This window comes from Capricornis sumatraensis, chromosome 3 (genome assembly GCF_032405125.1).
Source record: "Capricornis sumatraensis isolate serow.1 chromosome 3, serow.2, whole genome shotgun sequence".
NCBI classification, from domain to species: Eukaryota; Metazoa; Chordata; class Mammalia; order Artiodactyla; family Bovidae; genus Capricornis; species Capricornis sumatraensis.
Genome location: NC_091071.1, coordinates 20,970,582 through 20,984,208, shown reverse-complemented (window position 1 = coordinate 20,984,208; position 13,627 = coordinate 20,970,582). Strand labels below are relative to the sequence as shown.

The 13,627-nt window shown below is 42.3% G+C and overlaps 1 protein-coding gene across 1 annotated transcript in view; it reads right to left on the bottom strand.

Moving 5' to 3' along the window:
- The window catches only part of COG7 (component of oligomeric golgi complex 7), an 89,898-nt gene that overhangs the window by 47,039 nt on the left and 29,232 nt on the right, over positions 1-13,627 (bottom strand). Inside the window, exons 7-8 of the mRNA XM_068968792.1 lie at positions 8,502-8,700; positions 832-959 (exon numbers count right to left, since the gene is read on the bottom strand). Of these exons, the coding sequence (XP_068824893.1) occupies positions 832-959; positions 8,502-8,700 (327 nt within the window). The remainder of the gene's footprint in view (positions 1-831; positions 960-8,501; positions 8,701-13,627) is intronic.

Genomic DNA, 13,627 nt, shown 5'->3' with positions numbered 1-13,627 from the left:
CAACCCACTCCAGTGTTCTTGCCTGGAGAATCCCAGGGACAGGGGAGCCTGGTGGGCTGCCGTCTATGGGGTCGCACAGAGTCGGACACAACTGAAGTGACTTAGCAGCAGCAGCAGCAGCAGCAGCAGCAGCAGCAGCAGCTCTCCCTCTGGCTCTCAAGTGAGGGTCTGAATTCTTCGTATCACACACTCCAAAAGAATGCAGTGAAAAAAACACATGCTTCCTTCAGGGGCAAGAACATAACTGAGTGGAACAGACTTTCTAGGGACATCCTTAGAAAACAGAAGGAAAATGGCAGGAGGCAGCCGGCTTGAACACTGTAAGATCTATTCTTCAATGTCAACTCACCTCCCGCTGCTGCTGCTGCTGCTGCTAAGTCGCTTCAGTCGTGTCCGCCTCTCCCGCTAGACAGACTTAATTATTTGCAATGGAAATTCCCCTCTGGTGCGTCCACCTGGTGAACCTGGCCTGAGAGCACTGTGCTTGAGTGCTCCGCTCCAGTGTCTGTTTGCATATCTGCCTTGAACAAAAGACTGCATAATCATGACTGACTCAGGGAGATAACCAACTTAATCTTGAGAAGATTTAAGCCTCTGAGGGGTGTTAGGTCCTCACTGGGGATTTTAAATAAAAACCAGGTAGCAGACCTGTGGTCTCATTTGGATTACGAGAGCCCAGGAAGCGCTGAGAGCCCATGTTTGACACACCTGTTCCCACTCTCTGCATTCCATATGCTGGCTCCCACCTTCTCTGAAGCATCCCAGCCAGCCTGACCCTAGCCTGGCAGATACAGCAAAGCCCAGTTGGCCCCGGCAGTGCTGTGACCTTACCAGAGGCACCTCGCTGAACTGGATGAGGAGGTACTTCTCTTCCATGTCGCCATACTTCAGCTGGTAGGGCTTGTATGGACCATACACAGCATCCACCAGCTCCATGACTTTCACCAGGTTTTGCTCATCTTCAAGGAAATCAGAAATGAAAAGCAATAGTGAACAAGGAACTGGAAATTAACTGGTGAAAAATGATACGTGGAAGGAACTCTACTGGAACTTTTCCTATTTCATCTTTGGGGTGCCTACTATCTGTTCATCTGCTTTTACCATTCATGGAACCTGTAACAATCATGTCAGTAAATATTTCAATAAATTTGAGCTTTGTGTACTATTTGCCTAAAGTTCTATTAAAGACACTGATTCAGGGAGCTTCCCTGAATTTCTGGAATGACAAGGTGCTCCAGTGGTTAAGAATTGGCCTGCCAATGCAGGGGTCACAGGTTTGATCACTGGTCCGGGAAGATCCCATGTGCCTCGGAGCAACTAAGCCTGTGGGCCACAACTACTGAGCCTGCGCTCTGGAGTCCATGCTCTGCAGGAAGAGAATCCACCACAGTGAGAAGCCCACCTAGGGCAACTAGAGAGTAGCCCCCCACCCCAGGCTTGCCGCAACTAGAGAAAGCCCTTGGGCAGCAACAAAGACCCAATGCAGCCAAAAATAAATAAATAAAAAATTTTAAAATAATAATAAAGATATAGATCCCCTTAATCCTATAACCCATCATAATTGAGAACCTCTTCAAATGATAACCCTCCCCAGGGTCAAGTTCAAGAACTGTTACAGAGAAAAGGCTCTGCACAAAGAACATTTTCATTTGGAGCATTCCTAGGATTTTACAGAAACGGGATATGCACCAAAATTCCTATATTCAACTACATGAAAATTTTAACATGCATATTCTGTGACACAGTAATCCAACCGCTAAGAATTCTCTCTTCAGCTGGGATCCAAAGTCTTCTCCATAGCCTGCAAAGTTCTACCATTGCTTGACCTCAGGAGGTGAAAGAGGGGGTAGTTAAGGATGAAGGCTCTTCTAACTGAAGTTCTCTTGCTTTCTGTTAGGGGACTAGGTACAAATGACGTAACTTTTCAATGTCTCTTTCCTCAACTGTAAAATGAGGTTAATAATGGCATCAATTTTATAGGCTTAACTGGAGATTAGGCAAAATAGTATGTGTCTAACACATGTAAGCACTCAATAATGCCAGCTACTTTTGTTGTACTCAGCCTGGCATGCTACGGTCCATGGAGCTGCAAAGAGTCGGACACGACTGAGCGACTGAACTGAACTGACTTTTGTTACTACTTCTACAGCCTTGGTCTCTTTCACAACTTCCCTAGCCTCCAGCCTTCTCTCAGTTTCTCAAAAGCTCCCCTCTGGCCACCGGCTACTACTTCTGTTTGGAAAGACCTTGTCCTTCCCTAACCCTCTTCATCTGGTTAGCTCCTATTCTTCCTTCACGACTCACTCAGTTCATGTCTGAGGGTCTCGATCATCTTTATCTGCTTAGGACCATTCTACTTTTCTCCTAGCACCATTTTGCTATTCAAAGTACTCATCTCGCTTTGTAATTATACACTCATCAGTATGATTATTTGGCTATTTCCCACTGGAATATATATTGTAAGAGAGCAGGGACTCTGTCTGGTTTTGCTTAGCATGGCATCCTCAGCATATAGCACTCTAGAACTGGCCCATTTATAGTTGAATAAGTAAATACCTTTTGACCTATCTGTAAGAGGGTCATGAAAAGTAATTGTATGTGTATACAAAAAACACAGAGACACACATATGCACACGCACACACACACACACTGCTGATGGAAACCATGATTCTCTCTGTAGGAGAGAACAGATGCAGTAGAGAATGGCAAGAGGTAAAAATCTACTGGTGTTGGATTTGATTTGGAAATATCAGTATAAACTGGTAATTTTTTAAAATATGGGGTTTCCCTGGTGGCTCAGTTGTAAAGAATCTGCCTGCCATTACAGGAGACATGAGTTCAATCCCTGATCCGGAAGGATCCCACATGCCGCAGGGCAATAAGCTGTGTACTACAACTACTGAGTCTGTGCTCCAGAGGCCAGAAGCCATAACTACTGAGCCCTAGTCCCACAGCTACTGACGGCTGAGTGCCCTCGAGCCCGTGCTCTGCAACAAGAGAAGCCACTGCAATGAGAAGCCTGCACACCACAATTAGAGAGGAGGCCCGGCTCACTGCAACTAGAGAAAAGCCCCTGCTCACCGCAACTAGAGAGGAGGCCCCGCTCCTTGCAACTAGAGAAAAGCCCCTGCTCACTGCAACTAGAGAAAAGCCCCTGCTCACCGCAACTAGAGAGGAGGCCCTGCTCACCGCAACTAGAGAAAAGCCCCTGCTCACCGCAACTAGAGAGGAGGCTCTGCTCACCGCAACTAGAGAAAAGCCCCTGCTCACCGCAACTAGAGAAAAGCCCCTGCTCACCGCAACTAGAGAGGAGGCCCTGCTCACCGCAACTAGAGAAAAGCCCCTGCTCACCGCAACTAGAGAGGAGGCCCTGCTCACCGCAACTAGAGAGGAGGCCCTGCTCACCGCAACTAGAGAGGAGGCCCTGCTCACCGCAACTAGAGAAAAGCCCCTGCTCACCGCAACTAGAGAGGAGGCTCTGCTCACCGCAACTAGAGAAAAGCCCCTGCTCACCGCAACTAGAGAAAAGCCCCTGCTCACCGCAACTAGAGAGGAGGCCCTGCTCACCGCAACTAGAGAAAAGCCCCTGCTCACCGCAACTAGAAAGGAGGCCCTGCTCACCGCAACTAGAGAGGAGGCCCTGCTCACCGCAACTAGAGAAAAGCCCCTGCTCACCGCAACTACAGAGGAGGCCCTGCTCACCACAACTAGAGAAAAGCCCCTGCTCACCGCAACTAGAGAGGAGGCCCTGCTCACCGCAACTAGAGAAAAGCCCCTGCTCACCGCAACTAGAGAGGAGGCCCTGCTCACCACAACTAGAGAAAAGCCCCTGCTCACCGCAACTAGAGAAAAGCCCCTGCTCACCGCAACTAGAGAGGAGGCCCTGCTCACCACAACTAGAGAAAAGCCCCTGCTCACCGCAACTAGAGAAAAGCCCCTGCTCACCGCAACTAGAGAGGAGGCCCTGCTCACCACAACTAGAGAAAAGCCCCTGCTCACCGCAACTAGAGAGGAGGCCCTGCTCACCACAACTAGAGAAAAGCCCCTGCTCACCGCAACTAGAGAGGAGCCCCTGCTCACCGCAACTAGAGAGGAGCCCAGGTAGCAACAGACTCAGTACAACCAAAGATAAATAAATAGGCACACAAATGTCCCCTCCCTCTTGAACCTCCTTCCCACCTCCTTCCTCATCCCACCCCTCTAGGTTGTTAAGGAGCCCGGGTTTGAGTTCCCTGAGTCATACACCTATGGCTGATTCATGTCGATGCTTGGGAGAAATCAACACAATCCTGTAAAGCATGTATCCTTCAATTAAAAAATAATTTTTAAAAAAATTTTTAAAAAATAAACAAATAAAATAAATGTATTTTCTAGCTCTGTTCACAAAGGGCCTAGGAAGTAATAACAACCCAGCAACAATAAGCATGCATGGTGCCACATCTTGGTTCCTAAATACCATTTCCCACTAGAAGAAACCAAGCTCCTTGAGAAAACGGCTGATTCCAGGTCTGAGGCAGTACAAAATGTTCCCAGATCTGTATGTACCAAAAAGCAATAAAACACTCAAAGGCTGATAGGGACAAGTCAAAATGATGCAGGCACCAGCCTGAAGGGGCAATCACCGACCAAGTCTGAAATAACTTAAGCATCAAAATGAATAATGAAAATAATTATAACACAATGAATTTAAAAATCCGTAAGTTTATAGTGACATTAAAGAGAGATAAAGGAAGAAAAATCTCCTCACAAAAGAATGCCTGCAAATGTATGTAAAAGAAATGAGAGAAAATGGTAATATGAGAATATTACCATTTTATAATCAGCAATGTAAAGGCTTATTCAGGTAGGAATTACAAACGGATGCTAAAGTCATTAGGTAAATGTTTCTGAAGGAACGGAATATTCCTATGGGCTAAAATATCACCCCATAGATAATTATTAATTACAAAGAGGAAAAGGTAACTTCACAATGGAGTGACCTGGCAGGTATAACTACCAAGTGATTAATCCAACCCACCACCAATAATTGGACATTATGTGTCTCCTGATGTGATGCCATAGAAGTATACATCATCAACAGTGTGGTATTCTTATTAAAAATGTTTCATCTAAATCTAAACACAAGGAAACAACTAGATAATTCCAAGCTATAGGACATTCTATAAGAAAACTACCCTGTATTCTGCAAAGACATCAGTGTCATGAAAGACCAGAGATGAGATGACTGTTTTTAGTTTAAAGGAGATTAAAGAGAAAGGACAACCAAAAATAATGCATGTACACTGAGCAGACTTTAGTAAGAGGTAGGGAAACGGCTATAAAGACTGTTGTGGAACTAGGAAAATTTGTGTACTGGATGACAGTACTGCATCAATATAAAACTGGGAGGGTGACGGTGATAATAAAATATTGTATTAAAAATATTTAACAAGGACTTCCTCGGTGGTCCAGCCGTTAGGCATCCACCTGCCAGTGCAGGGGACACAGGTTCGACTCCTGGCCCAGGAAAATCCCATATGCTGCACGGCAACTAAGCCCAAGTGCCACAGTTACTGAGCCCACACACTGCAACTCCTGAAGCCCCCACACCCTAGAGCCCATGCTCTGCAACAAGAGAAGCTGCTACAATGAGCCCACACATCCACCACAAGGAAGAGTAGCTCCCACTTGCTGCAAGTAGAGAAAGTCTGCACATAGCAACAAAGACCCAGCTCCATCAAAAATAAATAAATAAATAATTAATTTTAAAAGACAGTAGTTCTTAAAAAAAAAAAAAGGTAACAACGTTGTAAAGCAATTATACTCCAATAAAAACTAATAAAAAAATAAAAAGCATTTAAGTACATACACACACTCATATACAAAATATGCATGTGTATATAATGTAAAATATTGTTTCCGGACAGCTGATTGAGCTTGCTCTTTTTCCTTCCTTGTATTTTCTGGGTTTTTCTAAACCCAATAAGTGTGTATGTGTTCAGTGGTGTCCAACTCTTTACGACCCCATGGACTGTACCACCAGGCTCATCGGTCCACAGAATTCTCCAGGCAAGAATCCTGGAGTGGGTTGTCCTTTCCTATTCCAAACATATTGCTTGTTAACTATAAAGTCAACTAATTATTTTTTTTTATTTTCTACTGCATAACCTTTTAGAGAGTTACACTATATACATTAAAATAGAAAAATCTTAAAGGTAAACTAGAAAGTTAGAAAACGTATCTGCAACATAGCTGATAATGAGAAAAAATCCATACTATGTAAGATATTTTGGGAATACACACCAAATTTTTAACAGTGGTTATTTCCAGCTAGTGAGATTATAGGAGAGTTTCATCTTATGTTATAGATATAACTGTATCATGAATTTTTATAACAGTGCTTTGTTGATAACATATTTGATAAAACATTGTTTTAAATAAATTGCCCTTATAAATTAACCGGAAATAGATTAAACTCTCAAACAGAAAAAGAGGCAAAAGAATAAGCAATTTAAGAGAAAAAATATAACTTTTTATAATTTTCAAACTGGCTAGTAATCAAAGAAATGAAAATTGAAACAATATATTGTTAACTGTCTAAGAAACTGGCAAGGGGAAAAACAATAGAGCCTAGTGATGGTTAGGGCATGGGGGAATAAGGAGCCTTATTTACTACAGATGAATCTGTAAAGAGGCAGAAACTTTCTACAGAACAAAATGTGACAAAATCTTTAAATTTTTCATTTATTAGCAACTGTAATTTTCAAACTTCTTCCAAGGAATAATCAGAAGTGGGCTCCAAAATTAATGTACAAGATTATTTATAACAGTTTTATTTCTAAATAGTGGATTAAAAAATTAAGCCATCATTATCAAATGGTCATTAAAAACCATGTCTTAGGAAGATACTTAATGACATAAAAATGCTCATTATATTAATGTGAGCAAAAAAGAGAGCATAAGATCATATAAACTAGTTATTTTTCAAGATACATGCACATGTATATATTTATATATGCACCTATTTCATACGTTGTTGTTATTTAGTCACTAAGTCATGTCCAACTCTTCTGTGACCCCATGGACTAGAGCCCGCCAGGCTCCTCTGTCCATGGGATTTCCCAGGCAAGAATACTGGGTTGCCAATTTCCTCCTCCAGGGGATCTTCCCAGCCCAGAGACTGAACCCACATCTAGAGCACTGGCAGGTGGATTCTTTACCACTGAATTACCTGGGAAGCCCTTTATTTCATATACATTTATGAACATGTATATTTATATATGAACTACTGGGAGGAAATAAAATGTTCCCATGCCTCTCTGAGTGAAGAGATTATGGATCATTTTTATTCTCTTTTATTTTTATGTCTGTTTCCAAAGTACTTTTAAACTAAAAAATACATATAATTTTTTTTTTTAATCTCAATAGGAATCATGAAAAATCTAAACTTCCATGGCTGACTAACAAAGTACTTTCTGTATCTGGTTCTTTAGAGGGTGGTTCTCTCTTCTTCAGCAATATCCATCACCAGTAGGAGGAAAGCAACCTGCTTCTGGCCCTGCCTTCATTCCACTCTGCCCCTGCAGGACACTCAGCCTAAACACTCTCCAACCACTAGGACAACGATTGTCCAGATCCCTGGAAGCTGTCCACATCCACGGTGCCTCTCCCACAGCCGAGGCCTGACCAGCAAGTGTGCCAAAAACCCCTGATGAGTCATCAGGAACTCGAACAACAAACACACTCCCTGGAATGTACGAGGTAATTACACATGAAGGCAATTAAAGAGAATAACTAGTAAATAAACCAAGTTAGTGACACGCAGCAGCCCAATGGCAGAAGCAGGCCTTCCTGAGGCGACTTCCTGATTTGACAGCAGCATTCCTCACGAGGTCTGTGTGACTTAAAGCTTTATGATGCTTTTAATATAGATGGGAAACAGCTGGGGAAATGCAACACACCACGCATTGTTTGCCCAAATGGGAATAAAAAGCGCTGTGCTCTCACACGGCATCTGGGGAAAGCCCAGGTACCTTATAGCCGCCCTTGGTCCTAATACTGCACCCCTGCCCTTAAAAATATGCTGTTGCCCTTGCAAAAGCCTCCTCTAATCCACTTGTTCTCTTGAACTTACTTTTTTAGGTTGACTTGTCCGAGGTTCTGTGATGACTTAAGAGGAAGAGGATACCACCCTCCCAGCCTAACTCGCTGCCCACTCGCTGCCACTGACGTCCAGCTGCCTCTTACACTCTAAGCCCCTGCAGAAGTGCCTGTTACTTCCCCAGCATGGGTGAAGCGCCTAGGCAGCACTGGAGCTAGGCAAATATATTAGGCAACAATTATTTCCATAACGGCAATGTTTTCATGGAAAAGGTTTCCCTCTCTGTTGAGAAGGAAAACACTGCTCCTTTCCATGTCTGTAAAATCAGTCACTGGAAAAGGTAAACAAACCCAGGCCCCCCGCCCCACCCAAAAAAAGTGAGTGAAGGCAAGTCAGAGAGCTGGGAGGAAGCATGTTTACGTGCGTGGGGGAGCAGGGCCATCTCCAACCCCTTGGCGAAGTGGGTGGTGGCATCGTAGAACTCCAGCAGCTTGACGAGCTCCAGCTCAGGTCCTGCCCGCTCCACACCGGAACTGAGGCACACGGGTAGAGAGGGCACCAAGGCCCCCAGGGTCTGAATCAGCAGAACAGTTACTACGTCGTGGGGGTTCTTGAAGACCTGCAGGGGGAGAGAGGCGTCCGTGTTATCACATGGGAGCAAACCTTCCAATGAAGCAGACTCCTGGATGGCCTGCAGGAATCCCTCTGAGCCAGGAAGTGGTCCAATCAAGAGCTACAGGGTCCAGGCTTTGCTCAGCACCCATGTAGATGTGCTCAGAAGCCAAGTAAACTAGCAAGACTTGTGCCTTGCCTCCAAGACAACTGGCTACTTCATGTCTGCCTAACTATTTTCAAATCTATCACATGTAGTATTTAGATACTGGCTAGAGACAGGACTGTGAAAATGAAATGCAGAAACGGGGAGGGTGTGGGTGGCAGGGAACAAACAGAACTAAGGAAGAGCAATTCACTGAATCAATTAGAGGATCTGGAAGCGCATTTGTAGACCAGCCTGCAAATCCTCTGTCCATGGGATTCTCCAGGCAAGAATACTGGAGTGGGTTGTCATTTCCTTTTACAAGGGATCTTCCCAACCCAGGGATCAAACCTGGATCTCCTGCATTGCAGGCAGATTCTTTACCCACTGAGCTAGATAATAATACTACCCAAGGCCATCTATATATTCAGTGTACTCGCCATTAAAATCCCCAAAGTATTTTCTGGAGAAACAGGAAAACTCATTCTAAAATTCACATGGAATTTCAGGGAACCTCAAATAGCAAAAACAATATTGAAAAAGAAGAACACTGACTATCTCATGCTTCCTATTTTCAAAATTTACAACAAAGCTATAATAGTCAAAACAGTGTGGCATCTGAGTAAGAATAGACAAATGGCCCAATGGCATAGAATAAGAGAGCCCAGAAAAACACATGCATGGTTAAATGATTTTAAACAAGGGTGCCAAAAATCATTCAATCGAAAAAGGACAGTCTTTTTGACAAATGGCACTCAGAAAACTGGAAATCCACATGACAAAAAAAAAAAAGTTGGATCCTTACCTTATACCATATATAAAAATTAACTCAAATGTTAAGACCTACATGTTAAAGAGTGAACTATAAAATTCTTAGAAGAAAACATAGGGCAAATTTCTCATGATCTTGGATTCTTATGCATGGCTGATGGGAATGTAAAACGTTGCAGTTGCTATGGAAAACATTTGGCAGTTCCTCAAAATGTTAAACATAGGATTATATGATCCAGCAATTCCACTTGTAGGTATACACCCCCAAAAATTGAAAACAGGGACCCAAACAGATGTTTGTACACCCCTGTTCACAGCATCATTATTCCGAATAGCCAAAAGTCAGAAGCAATTCAAGTGTTTATCTACAAATGAATGGATAAACAAAATTCGATAAATACACACAACAGATTATTCAGCCATAAAAAGGGAAGGAGCCTAGAAAACATTATGCAACGTACATAAAACAGCACTCACTTGACACCAGCACTTATGTCATGTAAGTATTACCTCTTTTTTCATTCGCCCGCAAGAGAAGACGGGTACCAACGTGTCTACCAACACGAATGCACCCACTGAAATCATACGGCCGCAACTGGTTATAAGGTGGTCATGCACATCGTCCAAAATATGCTAATATCCTTTCTTAGATTATTATGAAAAGAGAAGATCAAATTTTTTAATTCTCATAGCGAATTCAATGAGCACCTATTTAGTTTAATAAATATCATTGCTGGAGTCTGAGAGAAAGAGACAGAGGAAATTTGCATTTAACCCAACAAATACCGAAACAACCAATTTATATTTCCTGAATGACAGCTTCCAGCCATCTACTAGGTGTCACCATTGAGCTGAGCCACTCTCTCTTGGAATTTTAAAGTGTCCCAGATTGGAATTCATTCTTTTCCTGCTGACCTCCTCAGACCTGTTTCTCTCAACTTTCTTATTTCTGTCAGTAGCATCTCCATTCGACCAGAATAAAAATCTCTCTTTCCACTTTCCTTTCTTTCAGGTCCTTTGTCACTTACCAGGTTCTAACAATTGCCCATTTTTTAACTGGATGCCTTTGTTACGTTACCATCACTATCCTAGACCAAACATAGCTTCCTACCTGTCTTCAGTCTTTCTTCATCAATTCACCCTATTTACCATTACCAAATTCACTATTTTTAAAGGTTATTTAGAATTTTTCTTATGCTTTAAATGTTTAAATATTGCAAGATTCAACAATTAATATTTTGCCACAAATGCTTTACTTCCTAAACCATTGGAAAGGTAATCACAGGTATCATGACATGTTACCGCTAAATACTTCGGCATATTATCGCCTAAGAGTAAGGCCAGCCTTATCACCACAACACTGCAACTAATCAAACTTAACTTTGATGTAATACTTATACCTGTCCATGTTCAAATCTCCTCAACTGTCCTTTTAATGTTCTTTTGAATAGCTTTTTTTGTCATCATGCAGAATCCCATCCAAGATCATGAAATTACATTCAGTTGCCTTTTTGTCTCCTTTAATCTTATTAACTCCCTGACTGTTTTTCTTTCATGACACTGACATTTTTGAAGAGCCCAGGACAGTTGTTTCAAAAAATGGTCTTCGATTTATCTGCATGCTTCCTCTTGGTGAGACTTTTTGGCAGAGGAACTACATAGGTGATGGTCCAACACCAAAGTGATTCTTAGAACAGTAACATCATTCACACTACTACTCCAGATGCTCACTGCCTTCTAGAGAAAGCCAAACTCCTGTCTTGCATTCAGTGTTTCTCCATCATATATTCCCACTGCCTCCACACAAAACTGCACCAATACACACCCTCCTCTGTCTCTATCCAAAGTATTAATATTCCCTCCACGATCCCCCAAACATAAGAGAATCACAGAGATCTTTAGATATCACCCAGTCCAACTTCCTGATTTGACAAAAGAAACATTTTACTACAAGAAAGGATGGAACCAATGGAGACAATGAAAAGTATTCTTATCTAGAAAAAGAAATCCTGGCTCTTCTCCTGGTATTGTGAGAAAGGACTAGGCAATGAATATCTACTTCACTTTTATCTCCTACTTAAATGACTTGAGGCGGGGGAAGAATTAAACTAAACTACTCTAAACCAAAGCCTTCTAATTGGTTGGGCAGCTGGAACTATAATGTTTACAGCTGACAGTTTCAGCTGACCAACCAACAGGTCTCTCACGCTCAAAGGTGTCCCTTTTCCTTTTGAGTGATCTGGCACAAGGGATGGCCATTGGTTAAAGAACCACCAAAAGGTTCAAAAGACTACAAGATCAGACTTAACAACAAGGGGCATGGAATTAACCCAAACAACACATGCAGAAACAATGTGGCATTATCTTACACTGCAATTCTCCAGGCCAGAATACTGGAGTGGGCAGCCATTCCCTTCTCCAAGGGATCGTCCCAACCCAGGGATCGAACCCAGGTCTCCTGCATTGCAGGCAGCTTCTTTATTCTTTACTGTCTGAGCCACCAGGGAAGCCCCACCTTACACTACATACAAAAATTGATTCTAGATGGGCCATAGAACTAAATGTAAAAGCTCAACAAGCATCTGGAAGAAAACACAGAAGAATGTCTTTGCAGCTTGGGGGCTGGTGATAGTTTCTGAGGACAAAGAAAGAATAACCATACAAGAAAACTATGATAAAATCAACACTTCTTTTCAGACTGGAAGGAAATATCTACAGCATATATCTGATCAAGAACTTATATCCAGAATATACAAAGAACTTCTATAACTTAATAATTAAAAAAGCAAGTTACCCAATTGTTTTTTTAAATAGGCAGAACACCAGAACAGATACTTCACAAAGGAAGATATACAAGTGGCCGATAAGCATGAGAAAAGGAGTTCAACACCCTTAGTCATCAGGGAAATGCAAATTAAAACCACAGTGAGATACTACACCCACCAGAATGGCTAAGATTAAAAAGACTGACAACATCTAATGATGGCGAGGATGTGGAGCAATCGGAACTCTCGCGTACTTGTGTGTGGGAGTGTGAAAAAGCACAACCACTTTGCAAAGTGCTCATTTCTTATATATCTAGATATAGACCCACTCTATAACCCAGCAGTACCTCTCCCATGTGTTTACCCAAGAGACATGAACCTGTGGTCTCCACAAAAAGACTTCTAGAACAAGGTTCAGAGCAGCTCCACTTACAATCGCACCAAACCAGAAACAGTCCAAGTGTCCATCAAGAAAAGGCTGAATAAACAAAACCGAGATATATTCACACCATGTAAGAGCGTTCAGTAATGAAAAGGAACTACTGATGCACACGACAACAGGAATGAAGCTTCAAAACCAGGCTGAATAAAAGAACACTCCACAAAAGAACATACACCGTAAAATTCCATTTGCATGAAATTCTACAACGGGCTGAACTGATTTATGGTGGAAAAAAACAGCACAGCGGTTGCCCTCGGTGATGGTGGCACAAAGCCCAACTGAGAAGGAATGCAAGAGAACTTTCTAGGATGACAGCTGCATTCTGTACCTTGGTAGGGGACTAGGTTAAACAACATTTGTCAAAACTAATCAAATGGCATATTTAAGATCATCACAGTTCACAATTTACCTAAAAAAATCTCAGTAAACAAATATTGAACTCTAGTCAATGATATGTATGTGTGGAAGTGAATGATGTTTGCAACTTACTTTGAAATGAGTCAAAAACTAAGACGAGTTGGTGAACAGATAGACACATGGAGAGATGGCTAGCTCTGTGGTAAAGCAAACAGCAAAATGTTCATTGTAGAACACAGGAGGTGTGGGTACATGGGTGTTCACTGTACAATTCTTTCAAATCTTTTGTACGTTGGGAAATTTTCATATCAAAATACTGAGGATAAAAAGTCTTCAGAGACATATTCACCCCGGCACCTTTGGTTTTCTTCTGTGCTATACTGAGCTTTAGAAGGTAACAGTCACGTACCATGCTCACATTTTGAAAAGAAAATGGCCCCTGGGACAAAAGTGT